This window comes from Pteropus vampyrus, unplaced genomic scaffold, assembly GCF_000151845.1.
Source record: "Pteropus vampyrus isolate Shadow unplaced genomic scaffold, Pvam_2.0 Scaffold145, whole genome shotgun sequence".
NCBI lineage: Eukaryota > Metazoa > Chordata > Mammalia > Chiroptera > Pteropodidae > Pteropus > Pteropus vampyrus.
In genome coordinates this window covers 2,630,665-2,656,101 of record NW_011888926.1, presented here as the reverse complement: position 1 = coordinate 2,656,101, position 25,437 = coordinate 2,630,665, and the positions used below count along the sequence as shown (strand labels likewise).

Genomic DNA, 25,437 nt, shown 5'->3' with positions numbered 1-25,437 from the left:
ACTTAGAATGTTCCTCGTGTGAACTAAGTATGAGCAAGAGCTTTGAGTCCGTCTCATCCTGTAAAAGGGGGTGAGGGCACTTATTGGATCCAACCAGCGGGTTGTAGGTTGTGAAAGGGTCAGGTTTGGTTGTTTAGGTTTTGAAATGTTTAAGAGAGAAGCTTAAAATATTTCTTTGAAACTGTCATTTATAGCTTTCACATCCTGTTTTTGACATTGAATCCATATCTGTCTTGCGGACCTCCCCTAACCCCCATCTTCATGGTCCTGTCTGGGAATCTCGGCGTCCCCTTAGGGTCTCTCTTCTTTCCCTTCCCGCCCTCTGAGTTCCAGTCATCTTTCAGGTCCCGGGTAGTGGTATGTCCTGCAGACAGACCTGTTCCTGACTTCCCAGCCCTTAAAATGGCAGTGTCTTAACTGTTGGAGCTCTTTCCAATATGCCTTAGTATCAGGCCAATAGCCATCCATGGTTATTGACCATCTGCAGTGTGTCAGGTAGTGTGTTGACAAAGCACAGATGAAGAAAACGCCATCTCTCCCATCGCAGCCTCCTGGAGTTGGTGGCAGTGATGGAAGAATAGTCAGCAAATAGTGTGAAAAACGTTGTGTAGAAATAAATGCTTAACAGAGATTGGGGAGCTGGGCGAGGCCTCACACTAGCAGTGGCACTTAAGCTGTGTCTTGAGGAGTAAGTCAGAGTTTGCTGGGCACAGCCAGACTAAAGGTGCCTTCTGGGCAAGCAGGAGCTGGAAGAACACGGCACGTTTGGGGAAATAACGGTTTGTTTAAATAATTAGAGCTTGTGGAAGCATACAGATGCTGTGTAGAGTATAATAGGAAGAAACTAGTCAGGAAGTTTGGGACCATATTCAGAAAAGCTTTGTTTGCCTTGCTAAGGAGTTTGGACTTTGTCTTTTGGTCAGCCTGGTTTATAACCATCATCTGAGCTACAACTTAAAAATATAGTTCCCAGGACTCTCCCAATCTACCGAGACAGAATCTTGGGTGTTGGAGCCCATTTTTCGGCTGCTACTATTATAGATCATATAGTTTAAGCAAGAGTTTTTAGCAAAGTGGCAGTGTAGGAAAATTTATGTTTTAGAAGGATAACATTGATTGTAATACAGAGGACGTGGTTGAATGGCAGAATCACTAGAGCAGAGGAGACCAGTTAGAAGGCTAGTGCAGGGGTCCAGGTAAGGCAGCGGCGGTGGGAAGAACGACTTTGTGAAGGGCACTGGTGACCTTCATGTTGTGGAATGCAGTGGTCTATTCTCCAGTTTCTTCTTACTCAGCGTCGCAGCAGCATTAGACACAGGTGGTCACTCCCTCCTTTTTGAAGCACTTAACTCACTTGGCTTTCAGACACCTGCTGCTTCTCCAGCTACCTCTCCTTCTCCATCTCCTTTACAAGTTCCTCCTTCTCCCAACATTTAAACGTGAGAGGCCCTAGTCTCAGTCCTCGAGCCTATTCTCCCCGTCTGCAGTGACTGCTAGGTGATCTCGCCCAGTGGAATGGCTTTAAATACTGACAGCTCCAAACGCTGCCAGTGTCTTCCACTCAGATCTCCCTTCTCAACTTTATAGACTTCTGGGGACCTCTACTAGGATGCCTTATAAGCATCGCAAGTTAACGTCCTAAACCGAACATCTGACTTCATCCCACGCTCCCCTCAAAAATATCCTCTTCCTCCAAGGAAATGGCACTCGTTCTGCAAGAGCTCTGGTCTCACACCTCGGAGTTCATTATGCATGTTCTCACAGTCCGATCCAGTCCATCGAGAAATCGTCCCTTCACAGCTTTATCCAGAAGCTGACCGTTTCTTATCACCCCCTCTAGTATGACCCCTGGCCATGGCACCACCATTTCACTCCTAGAAACGGCCCCCTGCCTGGTCCCTGCCCTGCTTCATTCCACACTTGGCTGCCTTGAGCCTGTTCTGCATCCAGCATTCAGGCTGATTCTCTAACACCGTGCTGTTCGATATAGCCATTAGCCACGTGAGCACTTGAAATGCTCGAAAATGGTCGAATGGAAGAACTAAATTTTTAATTTTAATCAGTTGAAATTTAATAGCCATACCTGGTTCGTAGCTCCTGAATGATAATACAAACACAAGACATTTGTCAATGTAGAAAGTTAATCATGTTTCCACTTGAAGGGGAATCCTCTCATGGCTCGCTCTCTCACTGAGAATACAAAGCTAACTCTACCCTGGTCTTTGAGGCTCATAGTGGTCTCCCCCATCCCCACTCCACACCACCACTCCACCCGCTGCCATTCTCCCATTCATTCAGTCCTCTCCAGCCGACCGGCCCCAGCACACTGAGCATCTTCCCAGAACGCTCTTCTCCCAGAATGCCGCATGCTCCATCCTTATTTCCTTGGGATTCCTGCTTCAGTGCCACCTTGTCAGAGAGGCTTTCCCAGGCCAGGCTGTGCATAGCACCCACCACCATTGTTTCTGCAACTCCCCATCTCTCCCCTCCTCCCACCCCCCAGGAGTGGACTAAGCTTCACCATGGCCAAATGTGTTGTCCTTGTTCACCTGGATCCTGGACACCTACAGCTGTGCAGGGCATGGATTCGAGCTCAGTAAATATATGTCAGATCATGGGAAGGTAGATGCATTTCAGAATGATTTAGAAAGTGGCATTGTTGGGAAAGCACTGGTTAACTGAGCCCTAAGAGACTTACTGGCTGCAGAGCTTTTTATGACCAGAGTATCTGCACTTGTTGGAAGAGAAAAGTGCTTTTCTCCTACATTTTTGAAATTTGTTTATTTAGCAAAATGTGGTTAACATTTAATGCATAATGAGGACAGACTATTAAGCAGTGGAGTCTTTGATTTCTTTCCTGACATTTTCATGTTTTAAAAAACAAAGCAATCGGGTAGCTGTATTTCTTTTTTAAAAAGTAAGGACAATATAATAGCTGCACTGAAAGTTTGGCTAATCGAGAAAAAAATTCTAGAAACCCCCAACCCCGTTACAATCATTGGGATTATTTCAACACAGTCTCCTATGCAGACTTCATTTGTGTACAAGCAGACTTTTCACGTCATTTTACTCATGGCCACTATATCCTGCTGTTCTCATCAGCATTAGGTCATCAAGTTTTCGCTGTTACTGTGTAGTCTCCATGTTGATCATTCTTAACGAAAAAGGCATAAAGTTCCATCAGGTAGACTTACTTCCATTTCCCTTCCCTCATTTTTGGATATTAAATTGTTCTTAATTTTTTACTGTTATAAATAATGCTTAGAGAAATCTTTATACATATATCTTTACCCACATTATTTCTAAATTTAGTTACCCAGAATGAAATGGGTCAAAGCACATAAACATTTAAAATTTTTGATAAATATTTTTAAGTTATACAGCCATTTTAACCACTTAATATAAGGGCAGTCAATATTTAATGTAAACCTAGAAAGAAGACATTGAAACTACTCTTTAAGATTTGTTACAAATGTTCCAGGCTTTGACTTTTTCTACCTTGCCTTTTTTATCCTTAGTCAGATATTCAGCAAGTAACATATTCTAGCAGGCTTTTGTCTTGCTTTTAAATTGCTGTCATTTTGCACCTGCAATGCTTCATTAAATGCCATATTGGCTTCAACTCGATCTTCGCTTTCTCCAACCCAGCTGGAGAGTGAAGGCCTTTTAAGCCAGAATAATTAACTCCCTGCTATGGGAATGTGCAGACCTGCACTGTTAATTACTCTGCAGCTCAGGTATGAATAGCCATTTGCCAGGAGCCTAGTGGTGCTTCTCACTGGTCCTTCTGTATTCATTGGAGAAGGACAGTGCATGTGCAGTCTGAAGAAGGGAGAGGTTGAGCAGAGCTAGCTAGGAAGTCCTCAAGTGTAACCTTTATAACTATCAATTTTATGGAACATATGAGGTGCTGGCATTTAAATTAAAGTATAAAAATATATTGTGTTAGCATTTCTTTATAGTCTTTCTGTATGTCTATCTTTTAAACAGTATATTGTTTAATTTTACCTTTTTTGTACTTTATGTAATAAAATCTCTTACTTTTTTTACTTGATATTGTTCCTGAGATTTTCCCATGTTGATTTGGGCAGTTGCAGTTCATATAGTATTGATACTTGGGCTGTTTGCAGATTTTTGCTATTGTGAGCACTGCTGCTGTGAATATTCTTGTATGAATTTCTCTAGGTTACTTCTGGGTCATGGGCATGTTTTATTTGGAATGGTGGTTTCTTTAGCTAATTTCAAGTAGTAGGAATAATAAAAGGATAGAATAATGGTCTTTTGGCAAGGAATGGCATACATCCTCAAGACTGAGAGAAATGTGTTGGTCAGGAGACCAGCTGATTTGTTCAGGAGAGCTGTTAAAACTGAATGAAAAAGTAGGGAGAAATGAAAGCTCAGACAATGGCTATTTCGGAGGCCAGCAGATTGAGAAACAAAATAAGCAGAGGACATTTCTCATAGGTCATAGGATAAAACGTTGGAAAAGAAGTTAGAAACAGTGCTGATAATCTAGTACAGCCCTGTCCAACAGAAATATAATGTGAGCCACATAATGTAATTTAAAGTTTTTAGTAGCTTCATTTAAAAAGACAAAAAGAAAAAGGTGAAATTAATAATGTTTTCTTTATCTAAGTATAGCTAAATTATTATTTTAGCCTGTAATCAGTGCTTAAAAATTACTATTGAAATTTTTACCTTTTTTTAATACCAAGTCTCTGAAATCTGATATGTATTTTACACTTAAAGCACATCTCAGTGTAGATTAGCCATGTTTAAAGTGCTCAGTAGCCACATGAGACTAGTGTTAACATTGGATAGCACAGGCCTGTAAAACGTAGTTACTGTATTAGTTTCTTAGAAACTACCACAACAAATTGCCACAAACTGGGTCACTTAAAACAACAGAAATTTATTTTCTCATAGTTTGGAGGCTAGAAGTCCAAAATCAAGGTGTCATAAGGGTTGGTTCCTTCTGGAGGCTATTAAGGAGAATCTATTCCATGCCCCTCTCCTGGCTTCCGGTGCATGCTGCCAGTCCTTGGTATTCCTTAGTTTATAAATGCATCGCTCCAGTCTCTGCTTCCGTATTCACATGATGTTCTTCCCTATGTCTCTTCACATGACTTTTCCTTTTCTCTGTCTCTGAGTTTAAATTTCCCGCTTCTTATAAGGACGTGGTCATTGAATTAGAGCCCACTCTTAATCGAGCGTGACTTCATCTTAAACTTGGTTATATCTACAAAGACCTTATTTCCAAATGAAGTCACATTCTGAGGTTCCAAGTGAGCATGAATTTTGGAGGAACACTGTACAACCCAGAATGGCTGCTAAATCAAATGAACAAGAGATTCCACTGAAGACTGTAAATAGGATTGCATGGGTCACTGTGAGGTAGAGTGGACTAAGACTCCAGTTTGGAATATGGTGTTGCTAGTGTAGGATATTTCTATGCTCATAGCCCTCCCCCCCAAAAAAAATTCTTAATATTTTGAAATTAGAACTATTATGTCAAAGACAATAAGTTGTCACATTGGTGACCAGTTGAGTGAAAGGAGAGATGAAGAATTGTTACCTGGGAGAAATGGTGGAGGGCGTGTCCCTCATACTGGCCGTAAAGCTGGTACAGAGGCAAACTGCACAGTTGCAGTATGCTTGCTTTGAGCTCACATCTGCTAGGGGACCAACACTTAAAATAGAAAAATCGAACAAATTTCTTCAATTAATTGGCAACATTCAGCATCTCTTATAGGATAAAGAGGAAGCAGGGAGAACTATTGCTTTACACCAAAATACTTTCCCAAATGATAGAATCGATAGGTTAAGCGAAGGTGGCTGAGGTTTTGGAAGAAAGTGAGTTGGTAAGCCAAGTATAAGAAAACCTGAACTTGGATGTTTGTAGACTAAAAAGTGTCCAAAGATAGGCAGGTATTCTTGAGAATGTGGCAGACAGAGATGGTGACTCAAAAATATTAGGAAACAGGGATTTAAGTGCGATGCTAAAGAAAGAAAATGGGGAGACCCAGTGGGTCTTCTGATGAAAGCTTTCTGATGACTGATGACTCCGTTTTTAGAAGGGCATATTCAGAAGATGGAAAATCAAGGTATGCAAGCAAGGACGAATATGTGTAAGAGTCGAATATGTGTAAGAGTCGAGTTGGGGGATTAGAATACAATGTAAACTGAGGATTGCAACAGAGTAGGCAGATTAAAAGAGGTGTTAGAGTTTGGCGTGGTGCAGTTCGGTGACTGGGAAAGGAGTCACTGTGGACTCTCTGTATAATGCTGACCAGTGAAGTGGAAATAAAATTTTACTGCTTTTTTCTTCTCTATTAAGAATAAGGGTGTTCAACCAAAAGGATTAAGATTCCTTAAATTAGAGAATGTAAATTCTACAACAGAGAATTTGTGAAGAGAATGGCCAGCCCTGCCTGTGATCTTCAATGACTGTGGATCTTTGAGGCGAGTTTAGTAATGACAACCCCTCTTTGCTGCCTAAATCCTGAATTTTTAAGACAGAGGATAAAGGCATATGGGGACCCAAATTACCCCCTTTACTACTGGGAAAACTGACACTAGAGAATGTGAGCTATTCCTAATACTGAATTCCAGACTTACCCCCTGCAGGTGGACCAGGCAGTCATCTCTGAAGGCTTGCTAACAAGAAAGAAAAAGAGACCTGGAGTGTTGTCACTGGAATAAAGATGGGTGCTCCTCTTTGTGGAGCCTCGGATCAGAAATGGGAGGGAAGCACCCTTCCCCTATAAGGAAACGAGGAAAAAGGGGGAAATTTTAAACAATTTTTAAAAGAATAAGGAAAGTCGCTTAAAGACTGATGAACTTTGTGCCAGTTCCAGGCAAGATTCTAGACTAGCTTATCAAAAAGATGGCTTTCAAGCACCTGTGATAGGAAGCAAGAATCATAGTTTGCCAACAAGTTTAAACTTAACTCATTTCCTTCCTTGATTGGTAAAAAGAATCTTGGATTATAAGAATGACATAGTTGTATCTCTATTTTGACAAGCCATTTGACAAGCTATCTCTTTGTTTTAGACAAGATGGAAAAATATAGGCTAAATGCTGAAACAGTTGTGTGGATTAGTAAATGATTGACGGTTCCCAGGCTGATTGGTTTCAGGTTTGGTTTTTAGTGGCATGTTACTAGATTATCCTCAGCTCTGTCAAGTTCATTATTCAAATCGATGACCAGATGTGGAAACGCAGACTGGGAATGAGTAGAATAACAGGGTAGAAAAGAATTTGGTAGAGTGACGGTTAATAAGTTAAAATGTAATATTCATTCATTTAATAGGTGCTTAATACAGCACCTATTATGTGCCATGCACATAAAGGTAAATGTAATGTCTTAAGATCAAAACATAAATTAATAAAATTTGAAAACCCCTGCTTAAATATTACATAGGAGAGTAAAACATTTTTAAATATCATAGATTTTAAATGACAATAGGCTTAGTGCGTGAATTGAGAGCTATGGTACAATCAGAGAAACTGAGATCTTAGGATTGTTCAATGAAGAAGGGCTTTAACAGAATGGTTAGTGATGGCCAGGCCCACTCAGTGCTAGACTTTTCTAAAATTGGCTTTCTGTTCTGGGCTCTGCAAAGATGAGCCATCCAAAGATGGGAGGGAATCCTTCCTCTGTCCCCAGAGGTTCCTGCAACGTAGCCCAGCTCACTCCTGAACACTGTGGGGAGGGAACTAGCCAAGCCGCCTGACCTCGGCTCCCCTGCTATGTATGCCTCTGCACCTCTGAGTGTTTGGTGTGAGGAGCCATGAGCTGAAACTCCAGTGGCTCTTGTTTACAAGTTTGATATATTTTTCTTATTTATATAACAGAAATACTTTCTTTTAAGCATTTATGTATTAGCTTTATGTAGTTTGGCACATTTCCAGTAATAACTTCTCCAACAAAAGTCATATTGTCGTTAAAATTTTTTAGTCTCGCAGATGTTTTCTTGCTTGTAAAGTTCATAATTTTTATTGTAGAAAAATTGGAAAGCCTAAGGAAAGAATATAAAAGCTCTTATGTCACCACTCAGGGATAACCACGTTGGTGTATTTCTCCTAGTCATTTAATATTTTTCAAGGAAAAAATTGACACTTCCTTTAAATCTATTAAGATTCTTTTTACACAAACCTAAAAAATTATTTTGATAAATTCTGACAGTTTCTTCTTTTTTTCTTTTTCTTTTTGTTTTTTTTTTTTTCCTTCCCTTTTTACCAGGTTTCTGCCTCGATGCTCAAGCAGTTTCCCAACAGTGGCCTGAATCCAGGTCTTTTCAATGTGGGGCCCCAGTTATCTCCTCAACAAATTGCCATGCTGAGCCAGCTTCCACAAATTCCCCAGTTTCAGTTGGTAAGTAGCAGATTTTCGTCCTATGGCCAAAAAGGTTATTTACTTTTTCTGTTTTCTTTAACTTGATTTGCCGTGTTTTCTATGTGCTCACTGGGTGGTAAATGTGACCAGTAGACCAGGAACTTAGTGATACAACCTCACGGACACTTGACTCAGTGATCTGTACTTCAGCCCACACACCCTCCCAGTATCCTCAGCAAGTCCACCTTAGGAGACTTAAGCCCTCTCTCTTCTCCCCTGTAGGCATGTCAGCTTCTCTTGCAGCAGCAGCAGCAGCAGCAGTTGCTGCAGAGCCAGAGGAAGCTTTCTCAAGCTGTGCGCCAGCAGCAAGAGCAGCAGGTAATGACATCGGCAGGGTCCCTCTCCTGCTTTCTGCGAGTTGCCCATCTGTCACCCTCTGAGAGCAAAAACAAATCATACACAGCCTTGTCCTGTGGAGTTAAGGGTGTTGGCTTATCATGTGTCTGTTTCCCCTTGGGCCTCCTGCTCGCTCTGGACTTGCCTCCAGCTGGCTCGAATGGTGAGTGCGCTCCAGCAGCAGCAGCAGCAGCAGCAGCAGAGACAGCCTAGCATGAAGCATTCACCATCTCATCCTGTTGGGCCCAAGCCACATCTGGACAACATGGTACCCAACACTCTGAATGTGGGGCTCCCAGACCTTCAAACCAAAGGGCCAATACCTGGATATGGTTCTGGTAAGTGGTTAGAAAGGAAAACTGCTTTTTTAATAAAGCCTCTAGTAGGAAGTGGACCTATATTACCCTCTGTTTTCACAACACCCACGCAAAGTAGATATTCTCATCCCTGTCTTACAGAAGAGATATCTGAGTTATGAACACCCTAGAGTTTCGATGGTTTTCCTAAGCTTAAACACAATCAGTAAATAACAGACAGGGCTCCAGCTTCTGACCATAAGAGTCTTTTACTATGGCAATCTGCTTTCCTACTGCTAGGAATTTTTAAAAGCCAGTTGAAACGTTTATACATGCTGCGTACTACATGTACCTGAGGTTTTAACCTGTTAAAATATATACAAGTTGAGATGTTTAGCTATACTGGTAAAATTACTATCTCTTGAAAAAAAATGGGATACTAAAATTAAAATTATAAGGCAAACTGATAAAATTCTTCTGGTATTAGTATTTCGTCTGATTTAAATAGAATTAGCACAAGTAAGATTATACCTTTGACATTCATCAAGAATTTGTTGGCAGGCGAATTGTAGCTCTTTCAGAACTGGGGAACGTGTTGTAAGCAGAATCTAATCAGTGCGGCAATAGCAATTTAAAAATAAAATTTAAAAATTAAAAAGGTACCACACACCACAGCAGGTTTCTTCTCAGATTGACATTTAGATTTTATTTTGGTAAAGAAGATCCTGTGCACATTCCAAAACAAGAGTGTGGGAAACCTGAAATTTAGGCTCCTAGGTGACAAATGGCCTTGCTCTCTGTGCTCTACTTCTGTGAGGTGCCCAGTTCCTACTGTGGTGCCCACATGCAGAGAAGAGCAAAGACTTCAGGGATCTTTGACCTTGGATAGCTTTAAGGGAGTTAATTGCCAAATCCTCAACTTCCATCACATATACTCTTAAAAATGACCTGCCTGAGAACTGACTTAAATTTAAAATAACCTTTCTTGCACTTGACATAAAAGAAGGGCAAACTCTACACCATCCCATATCTTTCGAGGGCATTCTCATCTGAGTATAGAACGCCAGGGTACCAAGCAAGGAGGACACCTCCTGTAATGACTAATGAAGGTGTCATTACCCGCCAGGTTCCCAGTCTTCACCTTCATCATGTTTTCTGTTCAGGATGAAGCTTGACATAACCTGGGTATCTTGGTATGTGCTGAGTTGTTCTGAATTTATTATCACCATATGCAGTAATAAAGCAGGGCAACTTTTCTCCTTCGCTCCCCTTTTGTCAAAGAGTGCATAGTTCTCGAAGTAGAGTCCTGTCAGTTCAAAGCAAAGAGAGCCCCTGGAAGCCACCAACGGCTTTCCCACGTGTTCTTTTCAGCTCTTCTCAGTGCTCATCCCTAGACATCCCATGTCTTAGGTGAAAGAAAAGCATATTCAAACAGTTTGAGCAAATCAGTTAGTGACACTGACTCTTAAATACACGTTTTAACAATGCATCAGATAAAGCCTGTGGGTAAACTATTACATCATTTCCTTTAGTCTGGGTATGCATTAGTCAATTGTCAGAAACCTAAAATGATGATGTGTTTATTCCATTGACAGTCCTTATAACATCATTGATATTTTCTACCTCCTAGTAAAAGTAAAACGACATGTTGGCTGCAAATCTGTTCGTTCATATACCTTTTTCATTTATTATATATATAGGAAAATTTTATCACAATGTCTTGTTAGGTTAATGCTGTTATATGTGATTATTGTATTTGAGTCTTAACTATTGCTAGTGGCTGAAGGATCAGAGTTCAATATACACACATATGTATATATATTAAAGAAATGTCCTGTTTGTCATCATAGTCCTGTTTCATAAGTAACTTACACGTTTAGCTATGTATCATAAACCAAATTAAGTAAGGAAGAAGAACATATGGACTTACTAGTTTACATTTGATAACTTATTAAACAACAGATAAATTCATTTTATTGGGTCTTTATCATTAATTGTGATCTGACCAGTTATAATCTACCTTACAAGATGCATTTTTGTAATTCATTTCACAGTTATAATTTTCCTTAATTTATATTACCACATTTATTTGAATTGAAAAATACATGTTGGGACTGACTGAGCATAAGTCTGATTTGCCTGCCTGTTTTGAATGAACTAAATCTGTAGCTATAAGATTTTGATGAAAATATATTTAAAGCATATACAGAGATTAACTTTTTCAAAAAAGATTATATGGCAAAGATGTAATAAAATAAATAATATCTCAATTTTCCTAATGCTGAATATATCGAACTAAAAAAGATACCTGTGGGTAAAAGAGTAGCAAGAATAATCTTAAGTCTTGATAAAGCCTCTTTTAGTATATTTTTTCAAAATTAAAAAGTTGAATGACTTTAATGACTGCTTAACTAATCCTTAATTGATGTTTTTGTTAAATAGTTGGTTTTCTAATTCTCTGCTTTTAGCAAAATTGAAAATATACCTAATTGAATTGTCAGGTGATGATGACTCATCTAAAAGTGGTGTTTTAGTATCTATGTTATTGAACCCTGGGGGAAAGGGAAGATACCTAAAAAGGAATAAGAAGAAATAAATAATGTTATAACAAGACTCCTTCTTTTCCCATCCTCTTAATTATATAAAATTTCTTAGTACTTTATGTCTACAAAATTTTGTAAAAATAGGCATAGAGTAGTGTGAACTTGGTCTCATTCTAGTAATAAGCCATAGTCATTCATAGTATCTGAACTAATCAAGGAACAGTCACTCATCTTATTAGAAAATGCATTTCCAATAAAATTTTACTTTTTCTGTTTAAAAGTATCAAAATCTGTAATATTTATGTGAGTGGTATACCCAGTGAAAAGTAGTTATGAATATTAGAAATTATTTAACTAGCAGAAGAGTAATTTATATCTATCCTAGGATTATTAATGTGTCAGTATCACATGTGCATGTGATGAGCAACTGTGGGTGATTTGTTTCTTTTATAATTTATTCTTTATTATAATTATTGTAAAAGCACTAGTTTTTCAATCTACAGCAAAAAGGAGTAGCAGAAATAGAGAACTATAGACAAAGGGAGTGAAGGAATGATCAGCTAAGGACAAGTTAAGAGAGTTCCTTCCACTTGGCACTGAGCCAAGTGTTAGTGACGAATAGACAATGAATTAGGGTGTGTGGAAGCAGGAGAAAGTAATTGTGACAAGGACAGATGAGGTAGACAAAGGGTCTTTTTTGCGAGAACTATAAAGATAGGCGAAAGGGATATACTGGTGAAATGAGCCCCTGGTTAGGCAAGAGGCATGTCTTATCTCTGTGCTGCAAGCTCCTAACATAGCACCTGGCACAAATTAGGCTCTCCATAAATGTTCATTCAACTGAACTAAATGGTTTATTTGGTTTGAGTTAAAGTGTTGGTGAGCTGGAGAATTACAGGTAGGCCACTTGTTGGACTGAGCAAGTTTGGTTTTGATGAAATAGTCAGTATAATAACATTACTGTTTTCCTGGGTGTAGAGGTAAGATGACTCGTAAATGGCCCAGAGGTCACAAGCAAATGCCCTCTGCTTCCTGTTAATGCAGGCACTAGAGCATAGTTACCCAGAATCCCTTCCCTCCAGATTTATTGCGCACATTCTGTATATCCTCATGTCATGCCAATTACTACATGACATTGAAGAAAGACACAGAGTATGTACAAACTTGCATTGATTTTTCCTCTCAAAGTTTTGGGTTTGTAGATCAAACCTTTCAAGGCAGTTTTATCTCCTAGTCTCCCCTGCACCCCCTTCCATTTTTTTTCCTCACCAAACCTGTTATTTAGTTATAGTGCTACCATATCTTGGTGGCCTTTTATCCCCTAGTTTCTAATCAGAAAGATGCCCACTATGCCTAAGGTTCAAATGGACCTGCTCAAACTCTCCTCCCCTAAGATTTATAACTCTTACTCATTTTCAACACTTCCCATATCACAAAAGAACTCTGAGCAGCTAAAATTAAATATCTTTAATTCACCATGAATTTTAAAGAAATTTTAGAGCAACTTTAAAGAAAATTAATGTGTAAGAAATGGTTCCTTATAGTCTTACTCATCCCTACATTCTTCTCTTTAACTTCACCAGAATCCAGGGTTATTTTCAAAAGCTCTTTCTCAGTTACTGGAACCAGCTTTCAGATGGCCTGCAGTCCAAGCACCTTGAGCTGATTTTCTCTGTCAAAGGTAGAAGTGTAATTTGCCCAAGGAGTAACACATTTAGGCCATTAAAGCTTATGTCGGACAAAGCCCTCGTTCCTTTCAGCTTCCCTGTCCTCCAGTCTCATTTCATTTCAGCTAATAGGACAATAGAAGAAAATATCCAAAACCTTTTTTAAAAAAATTATTTAATTTGAAATATTTCCAGCTCATACCAAGGATTTCTGCTTCCCACCCCCACCCTCCAAGCAATCATTCAGACTTGTGAAGTCAGTTACAAACAGGGTAAAGGAGTGGTGTTCCTTATATTAATAGTGACATTTTAAACGTGGGCCAAGCAAGTGTTAAAATGATTTGACCTTGATTTATTATGAACTTATAAAACTATCCCTGACAACCGGGAGAAGCACAGGGGAGAAAAACATGACCTGGGCCCTCAGTGGGATTTGGATAAATGGAACTTACGTGTCAGTAACACCGCCAGATGGTAGGAGGTTAAATGGGTACAGCATGGAGTCCGGCCTGGTTGTTGCTGCACAGTCTAGAGTCAGCGTAGATTGGTTTCTGGTTCTTCCAGGTCACCTGAGCCTTGACGTGGTGGGGACCCCGCTCACCTCCCTGGGAGTGCCTATACTTGTGTGCTGCTGCTGTACTTACTATGGCTCCTTCTGGTCTTTCTATGGTTATTCATTGTTCTTCCCCTCCCCTATTTTATTTATTTTAGGCCTTTATTTTACTTTTATGAGAGTCAGTTTCAAAAAGCATTAAGTACCTTCTGGTCCAGAATGGACAATGGACCTTGTGAGACTCCATCAGCAAGCCTTTCACATTGGCTTTCATCTTTCTAGCCCTGTGCAGTAGGAAAACATGGTCCACTAAAACTCTTGCTGAAAGCCTGGCACCTGAGGCTTCCCTGGGGGCTCATGGCAAAGTAAACTCTGAACCTCTTACCAATTTGCCGATTCAGGCTTTGGGGTTTCCATCATTGCATAAAAACTTCTTTCAAATTGATCTCTCAGATTCTATCCTGACCTCCATCTACCCCATTCTCACGTTGCCAGTTCTCTTTCTTAAATACAAACCTAGTTATTTCTCTCGCTTGCTTAAAATTTTCTTTATCTCCTGTCTTAGAGAAAAAGTCCAAACTCCTTCACCTGATATATAAAGACCCAATGTGACATGACTCTTCATCTCTTCCCCATCTCCTGCCATCTCCTGCCACTCTACCTCACTTCATCCATAGTTGGCCAAGCAGTGGAGTCACATTGAACTGTCGTCATTCTCTAAATGTGACTTATTGTCATGAGTTAGAGCTTTGTACTTGGTTTCCTTGACTTATTCACATACCTGCCCTAGGCCCCGAGATCAGATGTCCTTTCTCTGTAGCGTCTTTCCTCCCCCGATACCCTTACCACAGCTTCATAGCTGCTCTCATACCATGTTGGTTTGATATGTGGATGCCTCTATCTCAACTGGAGAATCACTGGCCCCAACATTGTGCCTGGCACAAAAGTGAGCTAGATGAATAAGCGAATGCACAACTGCTTTGAGACAGTCTTAATTACCTGGCAGTCATACACGTTTTCATACCTTAACCGAGTCATCACATTTTTAGCAAACAAGAGCCAAGATCAGCATTTTGAATCAAAATATCCATTTCTGAGTGAAGAAACTTCTTGTAAATTGGTCTTTAAGTTACAAATGAAGCTATTCATAGGTCCTGCCTTAGAATTCTTGGTTACTGATACTGGAAATTTATAGAAAGACATAAAACGTGGTTCTCTGTTTTAGGCTTCGGCTCTGGCAGCATGGACTATGGCATGGTTGGTGGGAAGGAGGCTGGAACAGAGTCTCGCTTTAAACAGTGGACCTCCATGATGGAGGGACTGCCCTCTGTAGCCACACAGGAAGCCAATATGCACAAAAATGGTAAGAGCAAGCAAAGCATTATGAGTTGGCGCTGTTCTGTCTGACGTTCAGCAGGCCTTGATGAAGTGTCTATAAATTTATTTTAAAGCACAGATCTTTAGCTTTTTCTTAGCAAGTCTCTTGATTTTCCCTCCCAAATCTTATGATCGCCTATGAAAAGAAGATTGGGATTGATATATTTCAAATTATAAGAAACTTAAAATACTAGTTCTATTAAAGGGAACAAAATTTCTCACCGGCAATCATATAGCATCGAGGTAGTAGCAGTGAACTTGAGCACCCATTAGGGTAAAACCCGTATGAATTGGCTTGAGAGAACAGAATTAGATTTTTTGAGGTGTAAGAGATCACAGCAAATATCTATCATGTTGGTTATTTGAGCCCTTCAATCTCCAAAGATGACTAATAGATCAATACATGAGATTTTAACTTTCCACAAAGCTTTCCTGTTCTTTATAAATTACGGGGTTTGCAGGATAGCAATTGAGGGCATTCCGGGCTTTGGTTGTAAATGTGGGGCGTCTGTCATCTTCATAATTCTCTGTCAGAGCTTCTTCATTCCCCTGTGAGACAGATTAAAGGTCTTAGAGCCTTTTTTTTCAGCCTTTGTTTCAGTGTTCGTTTCATTTGACAGTAATTCACTTGGACTCAACTGCATCTGTGAGAACCAAGTATAAATAGCTATTGAACTGCTCTTGCCGCAGCCTTCCAGGGCTCCCTTATAAGCTACTCAACTTGTTTTCTTTAATTTTTTGAAAATTTTCCATTAAAATGCAATATTAGTATCATATACAGTATTCCTACTCCACCATCTTGACTGGCACTCCCCTAAACCACTGTTAAATGTACTTATCCAGAGGCTGCTGACGCGGCCACTTGGATCTCTGCCTGCTATGCCAAAGTGTCATCATTTGATTTTGTGGCACAAAATCAAGAATGACTTATAGAAACTATAAAATCTGTGTCTGGACTGAATATTCCAAGCCCAGCATCTGTGCGCACTGCTTCCTTCCCCAAAGAAGTGAGAGGTGCACGATAATAAACACAAAATGCCACAGGAGAGGCTGTCTCATAGGTAAGATAGCCACTTGCCTTTTCAGAGTTTACAGGTAATGTTTCCCCCATTTCCTTAGCAATCCCCAAGAGAATTGGGCTTTTCATTTTCTCGTACTTCCCTGTAATGTGCCCTTACGTCAAATTTTTGTCAGAGGCTCCAGAAAATCAATGACTTCTTAGCGGAGCGTGGAGGTAGTTTTGATGATACTCCTTCTAGGCCAAACCAAACATTATTTTAATCAATATTTATACATATTTTAATATACTACCTTGAAAACAATTTTATCTGTTCGTAAACAGATGGCTCTAAGAATAGATTAAGTGACACGATACAACATGAAAAATTCTTTTAAGAAATAAGTAGAGTGGTGTCTCACAGAGGCCAAAAATTTTATTTAAAGTAAAGCTCGTTTTTGTTAGTTTAAGGGAATTTTAAACTCTAAAATTTTTTTCCGGCCTATAAAATTCATGAAAGGGGCACTGACAAACCGCTGACATGCTCTCAGGAAAGCAGTTACAAAGGCTTTGCTGTTCTTCGTGTGTGGGGCCATGGCTCTCAGAGCTGCAGAGTTCACTGCTGGTCTTGTGCTGGCAAAGACCCTAGGCAGGAATTCCATCTCATTGCTTTGGAATTTAAAGCAATTGCAGATGCTTTTCTCTCCAGTGGACTTCCCTCTGTTTATACTGCTTCTTCCAGCGAAACTAGGCCTGATCAGCACTGCAGAACTTGGGTGGGTGGTGTCAGAACAAATGTAGTTAAAAACCCTCTTATGTGCTGCAAATTGTTTAGTATTTTTCCTGTTTCTCACTCTTGAGTCATTAGCATAGAAACTGTGGGGATGGTGTATGATTTGTGGTTTATGAAAGTTTCGTTAACTTCCTAAGACCATGGAATTTGAAAACTGAAAGGAATGTTGAAGAATGAGAACAGGGCTGTGTGTATAAGTGAGAAACTGAAAGGCTCAGAAAGGTAAAATGAATTGTTTGTGGTCATCCTGCTTATTAATTATGGTGGGTCTTGGGTATGACCTCTCATTCTAGTGCTCTTTTTACTGCATAAGCTTCAGAATACTATATTTATTTGAGTTTCTCTGAATAAAAGATAGACAAGTTCTGTTCACAGGAGTCCTTTCCAAGTGTGAATTAATTTCTTAATTTCCTCTCTCTCTTCTCAGGCGCTATAGTGGCCCCTGGTAAGACCCGTGGAGGGTCACCATACAACCAGTTCGATATCATCCCGGGTGACACACTGGGTGGCCATACGGGTCCTGCTGGTGATAGCTGGTTACCTGCCAAATCTCCACCAACAAATAAAATCGGAAGTAAATCCAGCAATGCCAGTTGGCCTCCAGGTAATGTCCAGACAGTGGTTTTTCTGGAATATCATTTGTTTTTTAATTGTTCATTTCAGGTTCTGAAAGAGATTGATATTTTGCCACACACTCACTTTCATTATTCTACTCAGTAATTATTGTCTTGTTAAAAGCAAGGCGTGTGCTGTGCTTGGGAAGATAGAAAACTTTCATTAGATAAGCTCTCTGTAGAGTTCAGTCAGGAAGATAAGGTGTGGACACTGCTCACCTCCCAGGTAAGTTGCTGTATGGTAGATACTGCACAAGCATAGATAAGACAAAGGAGGTCAGAGAGGTAGAATCTGGGGGTAAAAGAAAGTAACGTTGGAGCCGGCCCTTGGCATTCATCCGTGCATAGGATGCCTTGTAGTACAAGTTCTTCTGAAAGGTCCATTGACTTGATTTGTTTATTCATTAAGCAAGTATTTGTTTTCAGTTTGGTTCCAGCTTAGCAATTGTTAGTGCAAGGAGACTTTACTTTTTCCTTTTCTCTCTTTATTTCGATACAAGTAATCTGTTTTCATTGTAGAAAAAAACTTAAATTTTGTAAAGCAAAAAGAAAAAAAATTTGATATATGTTCTTCTAAATCTCTCTATACAGGTTATGTTTGTGATATGAATATGTAGAGTTTCGTTCAATTAAAGTAGGCTCATATAATGCCTATTGTTCATATATAATACATATTGCTTTTTTCCTTCATCATGATTAGGAAAATAAAAGTTTATTAATACTATCACATAGCTTTAAATACAATTTAAATTAACCAATGAAAAATTGTAAATATATACATATTCCAAGTTTCCTCACAGCAAGCCAAATTATTCTTGCTGGTTGTCCCTGGACCTTCCATGTAGTAGTGGTCATTTGTATTGTGATTTCGTTTGTGCATATGAGCCAATCTCTGGTGAGATAAGTGGGAGAAGTCGCTGATCTCAACCTAGATTTGCTTCCAGTTCTTGTCCTAGCTGCCTGGACAGTTCTCACAAGGACCAGACTACTTAATCCTGCCTCCCTGCCCTCAGGCCTGAATTTCCTTGGAAGCAGGAAGAGCAGGTTCTGAGGCCAGGCCCTGATGAGCTATGGCATCAAGTTCACAGACAAAGAAAGACAAAGTTGACATGTTGTGATTGCACAAAGGTGCTGCTAGCAGAGTAAACATTCAGTCTGACTTTTTAAAATTTTTATGATGAAGATCTTAGGTAAAATAGATTGAGTATTTAGACTTTTTACAGATCTGTTTCTTTAATCAAGAAAAACTTTATTTTACTGTCTTTTGAACAACTTCTTACCTTTAATATTTGTTCTTCTCTCAGAATTCCAACCAGGAGTGCCATGGAAAGGTATCCAAAACATTGACCCTGAATCTGATCCCTATGTCACCCCAGGAAGTGTGCTGGGGGGTACAGCCACATCTCCCATTGTAGATACTGACCACCAACTTCTGCGGGATAACACCACAGGTAAATGAGTAAAACATCTTTTGTGTTGATTTAACACCCAGCATTTTCAAATTTGTCAAATCTGTGGCTTCATTTGTGCTTGCCAGCATCTAATAATTCAACCCAAAAACATAAGAATATATTGCTTTTTAGATATATTTTGTTCTCCCTTCTATTGAAGGTTAAAGAAAATACTTAAAGCTTTCCCTCGTTATACTGACATTTATCTGCAATATTCTCATCTGGTTATTCATTTGTCACCCAAAGGGTCTAATTCTTCCCTCAACACCTCGCTGCCTTCACCTGGTGCCTGGCCCTACAGTGCCTCTGACAACTCCTTTACCAACGTTCATAGCACTTCAGGTATGAGTGTGACCTGTTTGTTGCCCTTCAGTCAGCCTTTTCCCGTCAGGGGCCCTTTTACAAAGGAAATTAGCATTTGTTTCTTAAGGAATACTTTTACAGAAGTTGAATAGCATATTTTAGTGTAGTTGACCATGTCCTCGAGGAGCTGCCAGTCTCAGAGAGGCAGGATGGGACAAACGCAGCTTGAGGACAAGGCAGATGGTGACATAATAGCAGAGAGTTGTCAGTGTTGTGAGGGCAAAAGTCATATCCTGATGACACAGAGCTATTCTTTTAGCCAGTGTGCTAAGAGAGTCAAGGGCTCTGAGAAGAACCAGTTAAATCCAGGTCGTTATCCCTAAGGCATCCAGTTATAGTTTGCTTTTTTCTACAGATCCTTCTACTTATAGGCAAAGGTCAGATGGCCAAGGGAAAAAAAGAGGACCTAATGATTCATTCTACCAATAATATTTGTTTATTTCTTTATGTATGTGTGGGGTGGTTTTTTGCGGGGAGAGAGGGTGGTTGGAAGACAATAGGGAATGGAAAACTTAATGGATATAATAAAGCTTTTGAAGTCACTGAATACAGTGTCTTACAGATTGGTAGACAAATCATTAGTAATTGGGACCTTGGTTGTGCAAAAGTTGGACCTTAAGCCATTAAAGTCATTAAGGTTTCTGTTCTTTGTCCGGTCAAAAGCAAATAAATAAATGCTTAGGTACCTACTAATACATTGCAGGTTAATAGCCTTACAAATTGTCTTCTTTTTCTTTCTACCTCTGTGTCATATCAACAATGCAGTAATAACTTGTCATTTCTTGAATGCTCCTGCAAACCAGGCAGCATGCTACGCCTTCGGCATGAATTCTTATCTCACCTTCACTAAAGTCTACAGGGAGATCCTGGTGTTATCTCCATTTTGTAGATGAAGAAACTGGGATTCTAAGATCTGATAGAATTTGCCTCAGGTCTGAGTGAGTGTGTGAAGGAGCCAACTCAGTATTCCATTTTTCTAACCACTACCCTACGTTATACTTTTAAAGGACTTCTTCCTTTACATGTAAAAACTCACTTACACCTCACTCTTTTATTCCTATAACTGCCCATATCTCAGGTTGAACTGTTTTATCTTTTGTCTACAGTTGGATGTTCACCCGAGAGATGACCCAAGAATCACCACAGAAGTGTCTAAAACTAAACAAATATTTTCCCACCCCCTAAAATTATCTTTCCTTTTTAACTGAACTCTGTATTTTTCTTAATTGTACTCCCATGCATCACTTAGCCACAAAATCTCAATATTGTCTCACTCCTTCATTTCCGCCTCGCTCCCTGGGTCTAGGCAATGATGATGTCTCCAGGTGGTTTAGTCTGCAGTTGTCGCTTTGTCATAGCCATGTCTTCCGTTCCATTCCACTTGCTGTCACCTAAGTTTTAGACACTTAGTTTAAATACTACATGCGGAATCTAGTGCAAAAACTCCTGATAGTATATTAATCAGTCCCCAGCCTACCTTTATGGCTTCCTTTACCTTTCTGCCCCTGTGAAATGTTGTTCAGCCAGAATTGGGGGAAAACATGTTTGGTACGAAGAGAATTTAAATTGAACCTTGTCTTATATATTCCTGTGTCTCTGAGCCCATCCATTTATGTAAATCCTTCAAGACCTGTCTTTGCAAAGCCTTTGTGACAGCCCAGCATTGTCTTTCTTCTCTGAGTCTGAACATATATGATGTTGCCTGGGATTACCAATTTTGTTTATTGTTCATCTGTTTTGTCTTCCCATCTGAACTTGAAGTTCTTGAGAATAACTGTTTATTTTACTCACAGCACTGAATTAGTACCTTAAAGCATAGTAAGCTTTAAGTATAAAAATCTGTTTGTAGTTTAAAAATCTGTTTGAATGTTGGTATCTAATGTTCTGGATCAAGAAAAGTGTAATTTCCTAATGTACTTTCCATTAAGTCAATAAGTATTTATAGGATACTTTAGTTCTGCTAGGTTTCTCACCTTGAATTTATCTTTCCTTTCAGGTTGTGTATAGCTAAGAAAGTATTAGAGAATTAGTTATCTCATTAAATCTTTAGTCCATTTGTCAATTCAGAGTAATAATCATTGAAAATTTTATATTTAATAAGCTCAAAGAACAATATTTTGTACTGCTGCTCTTAAAATGTGCATTTACTATTTTTAGAATATGTGTGCATGTGTATATACACAAAATTCATGTGTATTTGTTGACAGACGTGGCCTATTTTATTCCTTCCTTAATTTTTTTTTTCTTATAGTAAAGTTCCCTGATTACAAATCAACATGGTCCCCAGATCCCATAGGACACAACCCCACTCATCTCTCCAACAAGATGTGGAAAAACCATATTTCCTCAAGGAACACTACACCGCTGCCCCGCCCACCTCCTGGTCTGACCAACCCCAAACCATCATCTCCCTGGAGCAGCACAGCACCGCGATCAGTCAGGGGGTGGGGGACACAGGACTCACGGCTTGCCTCAGGTGAGAAGGATCTGCCGAAAGGAGCATCATTGTTCAAACACAAGGTCTTATGTTAACACAAATGGTGAAGACATGATGAAGTCTTCACAAGAGAAGAAGTCATGGTTGGCTGGTATAGGAAAAAGTACCCCTTGAATAGAATTATAGTCAGTATAAGATAAGGGTACCCAAGAACTCCCAGGTACTGATGGAGTAAAAATGACAAATGGCTGAATGAGTGAGTACACCAGGCGGAAAATGCTGTCTTGCAAATAAAGCACAGGGATCAAAGTCTTAAGAGAACTGGCTATTCAGTGACAAGATAAAAGTCAGAGTGAGGTACAAAAGAGATGATGATTTATGAAAGGAGAGAAGAAGCATGTGGTTATGTGAAAATGCTTCTTGCTCATGGCTTTCTTAATTTTTTGAATATTCTTTCTAATATTTTTCGCTTACAGCTTCTACCTGGAGTGATGGTGGTTCAGTTCGTCCTAGTTACTGGCTGGTTCTTCACAATCTCACTCCACAGGTATTCATGCTTTCTTGTGATATTTCTAGATAGGACTTAATTGTGTTAAGGGAGAGAAACTCAGAGATGTGGGAGGTGGGCAGATATGAAAACTCATTTATTTCCTGGTCACTACAGAGAGGTCCAGCCTGCAGAGGTGGGTCTCCACATACAAAGCTTAAAGCCTGCTGCTGAATGGGGGATCACACCTGCCAACATGGTGATGTTAACACGTGTAGTTTATAAAATAGTGGGAGTGGGGAGATACTGTCTGGTGAATTCTATTTAGTGGAGATAATTTGCTATGTAGATCTGCCTGTCAGAGTCTAGAACCACGTCAGAAACTAATGTTTAAGTATTTTAACTGCACACAAAAAAAGTGACCTGTTTTTGTGTTAGTTATTCAATAAGACTTGAGGCTCAGTATTAACTGTTTTCCTACTTAATAAATAATTGACCATTCATTTCTGCAATAGGAGGAACGTGTGGATCTCATAGCTTAGATGCTCCCTGGGCACTTTTAGTTTTCCGTCTGTTCCCCTCTTCTGTGTGGATGGCATTGCTAGTTCATAGTCATTAGCACATGCCCTCTGGGTGGTTTCCACAGTGGTGGGACTTTATTTGCACCACGCCACCCTCCTTTCCACCTTATTTGCTTGACAACGGACGTATCAGCAGCAGTATTATGTTGAACACTCAGATGAGGTTGAATGAGCCCACTGAAACTGAGCCCATGACCTTCATTTGGACTTGACAACACAACTTTTACAACACCTTGTTAAAGAGGTCGATTATACCTCCCTGCCTTTGACACACAGAATGAATTGTCTAGCATTTCATTCATAAGTAGATTCGTGTATACTTTATTTAGCTAGCACTTGCCAGAATGCTTCCCATGGGATAGTAATAGGACTCTGGCCTAATATGTTTGGAATATATACTTGATTAAACAAAATTAAGCAGGTTTCTTCACTATGAGACTTCTTAGATCCTTTAATATCCTAACATCTATTATGATTCTCTGGGGAAATACAGCTTCTCCTAAATTTATTTGCCCAATGAACCCATTTGTGGGGAGCATATCCATGGCTCGTTTTTCCAGGTACGTTTTGAGAAAGGCAGTTTCCTAAACATAGTTAATGTGAGGAAGAGTCTGGATCAGTTCTTAATCTCTGTGTCTAATAACTCAGCTAAAAGCCTCAGGTTATTTATTTAGCTAATAATATGAGGATTTTATATAACCATCCTCAAAACTATATCCTGCCTTGTTATTTCTGAGTAGTCGCACAGTGTGGTGGGTATAATATGGTTAGGATGTGAGAAGGGGTACACTTGAAAGGGGCCTAGGCAAGCTAACCAGCTGTTGACTTATGTTTTATAATATGAAAAACAGTATATCTGTGTGTATATATATGTATATATAGATATATATGTAATGACTATAAGGATTGGCTGTGTTTGTATTAGAATTGATTAATTTTAAAAATCAAAACTACCTAATAGCAAACTAATCGCAATTGTAGCTTAAAAGAAGGTTAAAAGGTCAAATATTTGATACCTGGATAAATTTACTTTTTATCACCTAAAATTGGTTTAGAGGACATCTGTCCTGAAAAGTCACTAGTGACATACACTTACATGCTTCTATAGTCAGTTGTTACCTATGAAACAATGCTGAGAGCTGTTTCTCCAATCATTTTCTATAAAGAACTACGATGAAACTGCCAGTTTTCATCCCACAGGGTTTCCATGGTAAAACCACAGAATGTTTCCACTGCTGCCGCCAGTAGTGCAACTTTTTAAGGCTCTTCCAACAGTAATGTCTTTCCCTTCCAGAGAAATGAACTGAAATGTTGACCTTGGCAGCTTAAATAAACCTAGTTAAGATCTTGATACAAATAAATTTATCAGAGTGTGTAAATAGATTTGTTCATCTGAGTTAGGGGTGAGGGCAGTTATCCCTAATCACCGGACAGCTTAGTGGCGAGAGTCTAAGGTGAGCAACTACAACCAGAGGTCCCGTTAGCTGCGGGCAGCAGAGGATAGAGAAGTAGGTAGAATTGGTCTCACCTTGAGATGGCCAAAGTAGGAGTAAGAGGACATCAGAATAGTCTGTGAGCTGGGTCAGCAGTCAGCATTCTAAATCAGTCATGCTGAAAACTTTGCATGTTTTCTTAAACTCTTAATTTGGGTGCCATTTTATTTCTGCTTTTTAAACCTCTACAAATCAGTGCACGTTCACTTGTTTACCTCTTAATGAATATGGACCACAGGTTCAATCACACGCTTTTGTTTTGAGCTGCATTTATGCAAACGTTTTTATTTGCATAGCGGGCATGTTAGATCTCAACCCAGTGCTTTAAATATATTAAAGTTTCCCTTTAAGACCTCTGTATTCAGTGTACTCTTTCCCTGCTTTGAATTCTTCATTCATTCTTCCAGATTAATTTAGTGCTTATACTATTATTTACAAACCAAAAGCCCTTCTCTCTTTTTTTTCTTAAATGCCTACAGCACCTGGTATTCCTAGGTGGTCTCTCATCTAAGTACTAACCAGGCCCGACCCTGCTTAGCTTCCGAGATCAGACAAGATCAGGCACATTCAGGGTGGCATGGCCATAGACCCGAAAGCCCTTCTCATTCTTATATGAGAAAGGTCACTTGACTTCCTTTCACACCCCACCTCCAGTTTTTATCTCACGAATGTTGTTACTCCTTAGATTGATGGGTCAACCTTGAGAACCATCTGCATGCAGCATGGCCCACTGCTGACATTCCATCTGAACCTAACCCAGGGCACTGCCCTGATCCGATACAGCACCAAACAGGAGGCGGCCAAGGCCCAAACTGCACTGCACATGTGAGTACCCATCCTATGCTCACTGAGACAAACACGCGTGAAGATGCACACGTGAGTACTCTAGCACCTGCTTAATTAGACAAAAAGATGCACGAGAACATACACAAAAACAGCATCACTGCATAAGTAATTATTGGGTACTAAGGTGGCTGATCTTTTTTTACTTACCTAAGCATGGAGTGTACTGTGTATATCATAGCCCCGTATTCAGAATTCCTCAAGTAAA

The 25,437-nt window shown here is 39.6% G+C and overlaps 1 protein-coding gene and 1 pseudogene across 7 annotated transcripts in view; one reads left to right on the top strand and one right to left on the bottom strand.

The window, feature by feature from the left end:
• TNRC6B (trinucleotide repeat containing 6B) overlaps positions 1-25,437 on the top strand; it is a 137,934-nt gene that overhangs the window by 99,176 nt on the left and 13,321 nt on the right. For 6 of the 7 annotated variants that reach the window (XM_023535925.1, XM_011369081.2, XM_011369079.2 and 3 more), the window contains 10 exons: positions 8,246-8,377; positions 8,621-8,716; positions 8,886-9,072; positions 15,019-15,156; positions 17,388-17,564; positions 18,879-19,025; positions 19,272-19,367; positions 21,640-21,864; positions 22,302-22,372; positions 25,072-25,211. In XM_023535925.1, coding sequence (XP_023391693.1) covers positions 8,246-8,377; positions 8,621-8,716; positions 8,886-9,072; positions 15,019-15,156; positions 17,388-17,564; positions 18,879-19,025; positions 19,272-19,367; positions 21,640-21,864; positions 22,302-22,372; positions 25,072-25,211 — 1,409 coding nt within the window. The remainder of the gene's footprint in view (positions 1-8,245; positions 8,378-8,620; positions 8,717-8,885; positions 9,073-15,018; positions 15,157-17,387; positions 17,565-18,878; positions 19,026-19,271; positions 19,368-21,639; positions 21,865-22,301; positions 22,373-25,071; positions 25,212-25,437) is intronic. The other variant, XM_023535926.1, reaches the window with a different exon arrangement.
• LOC111745037 lies at positions 24,857-24,975 on the bottom strand (annotated as a pseudogene).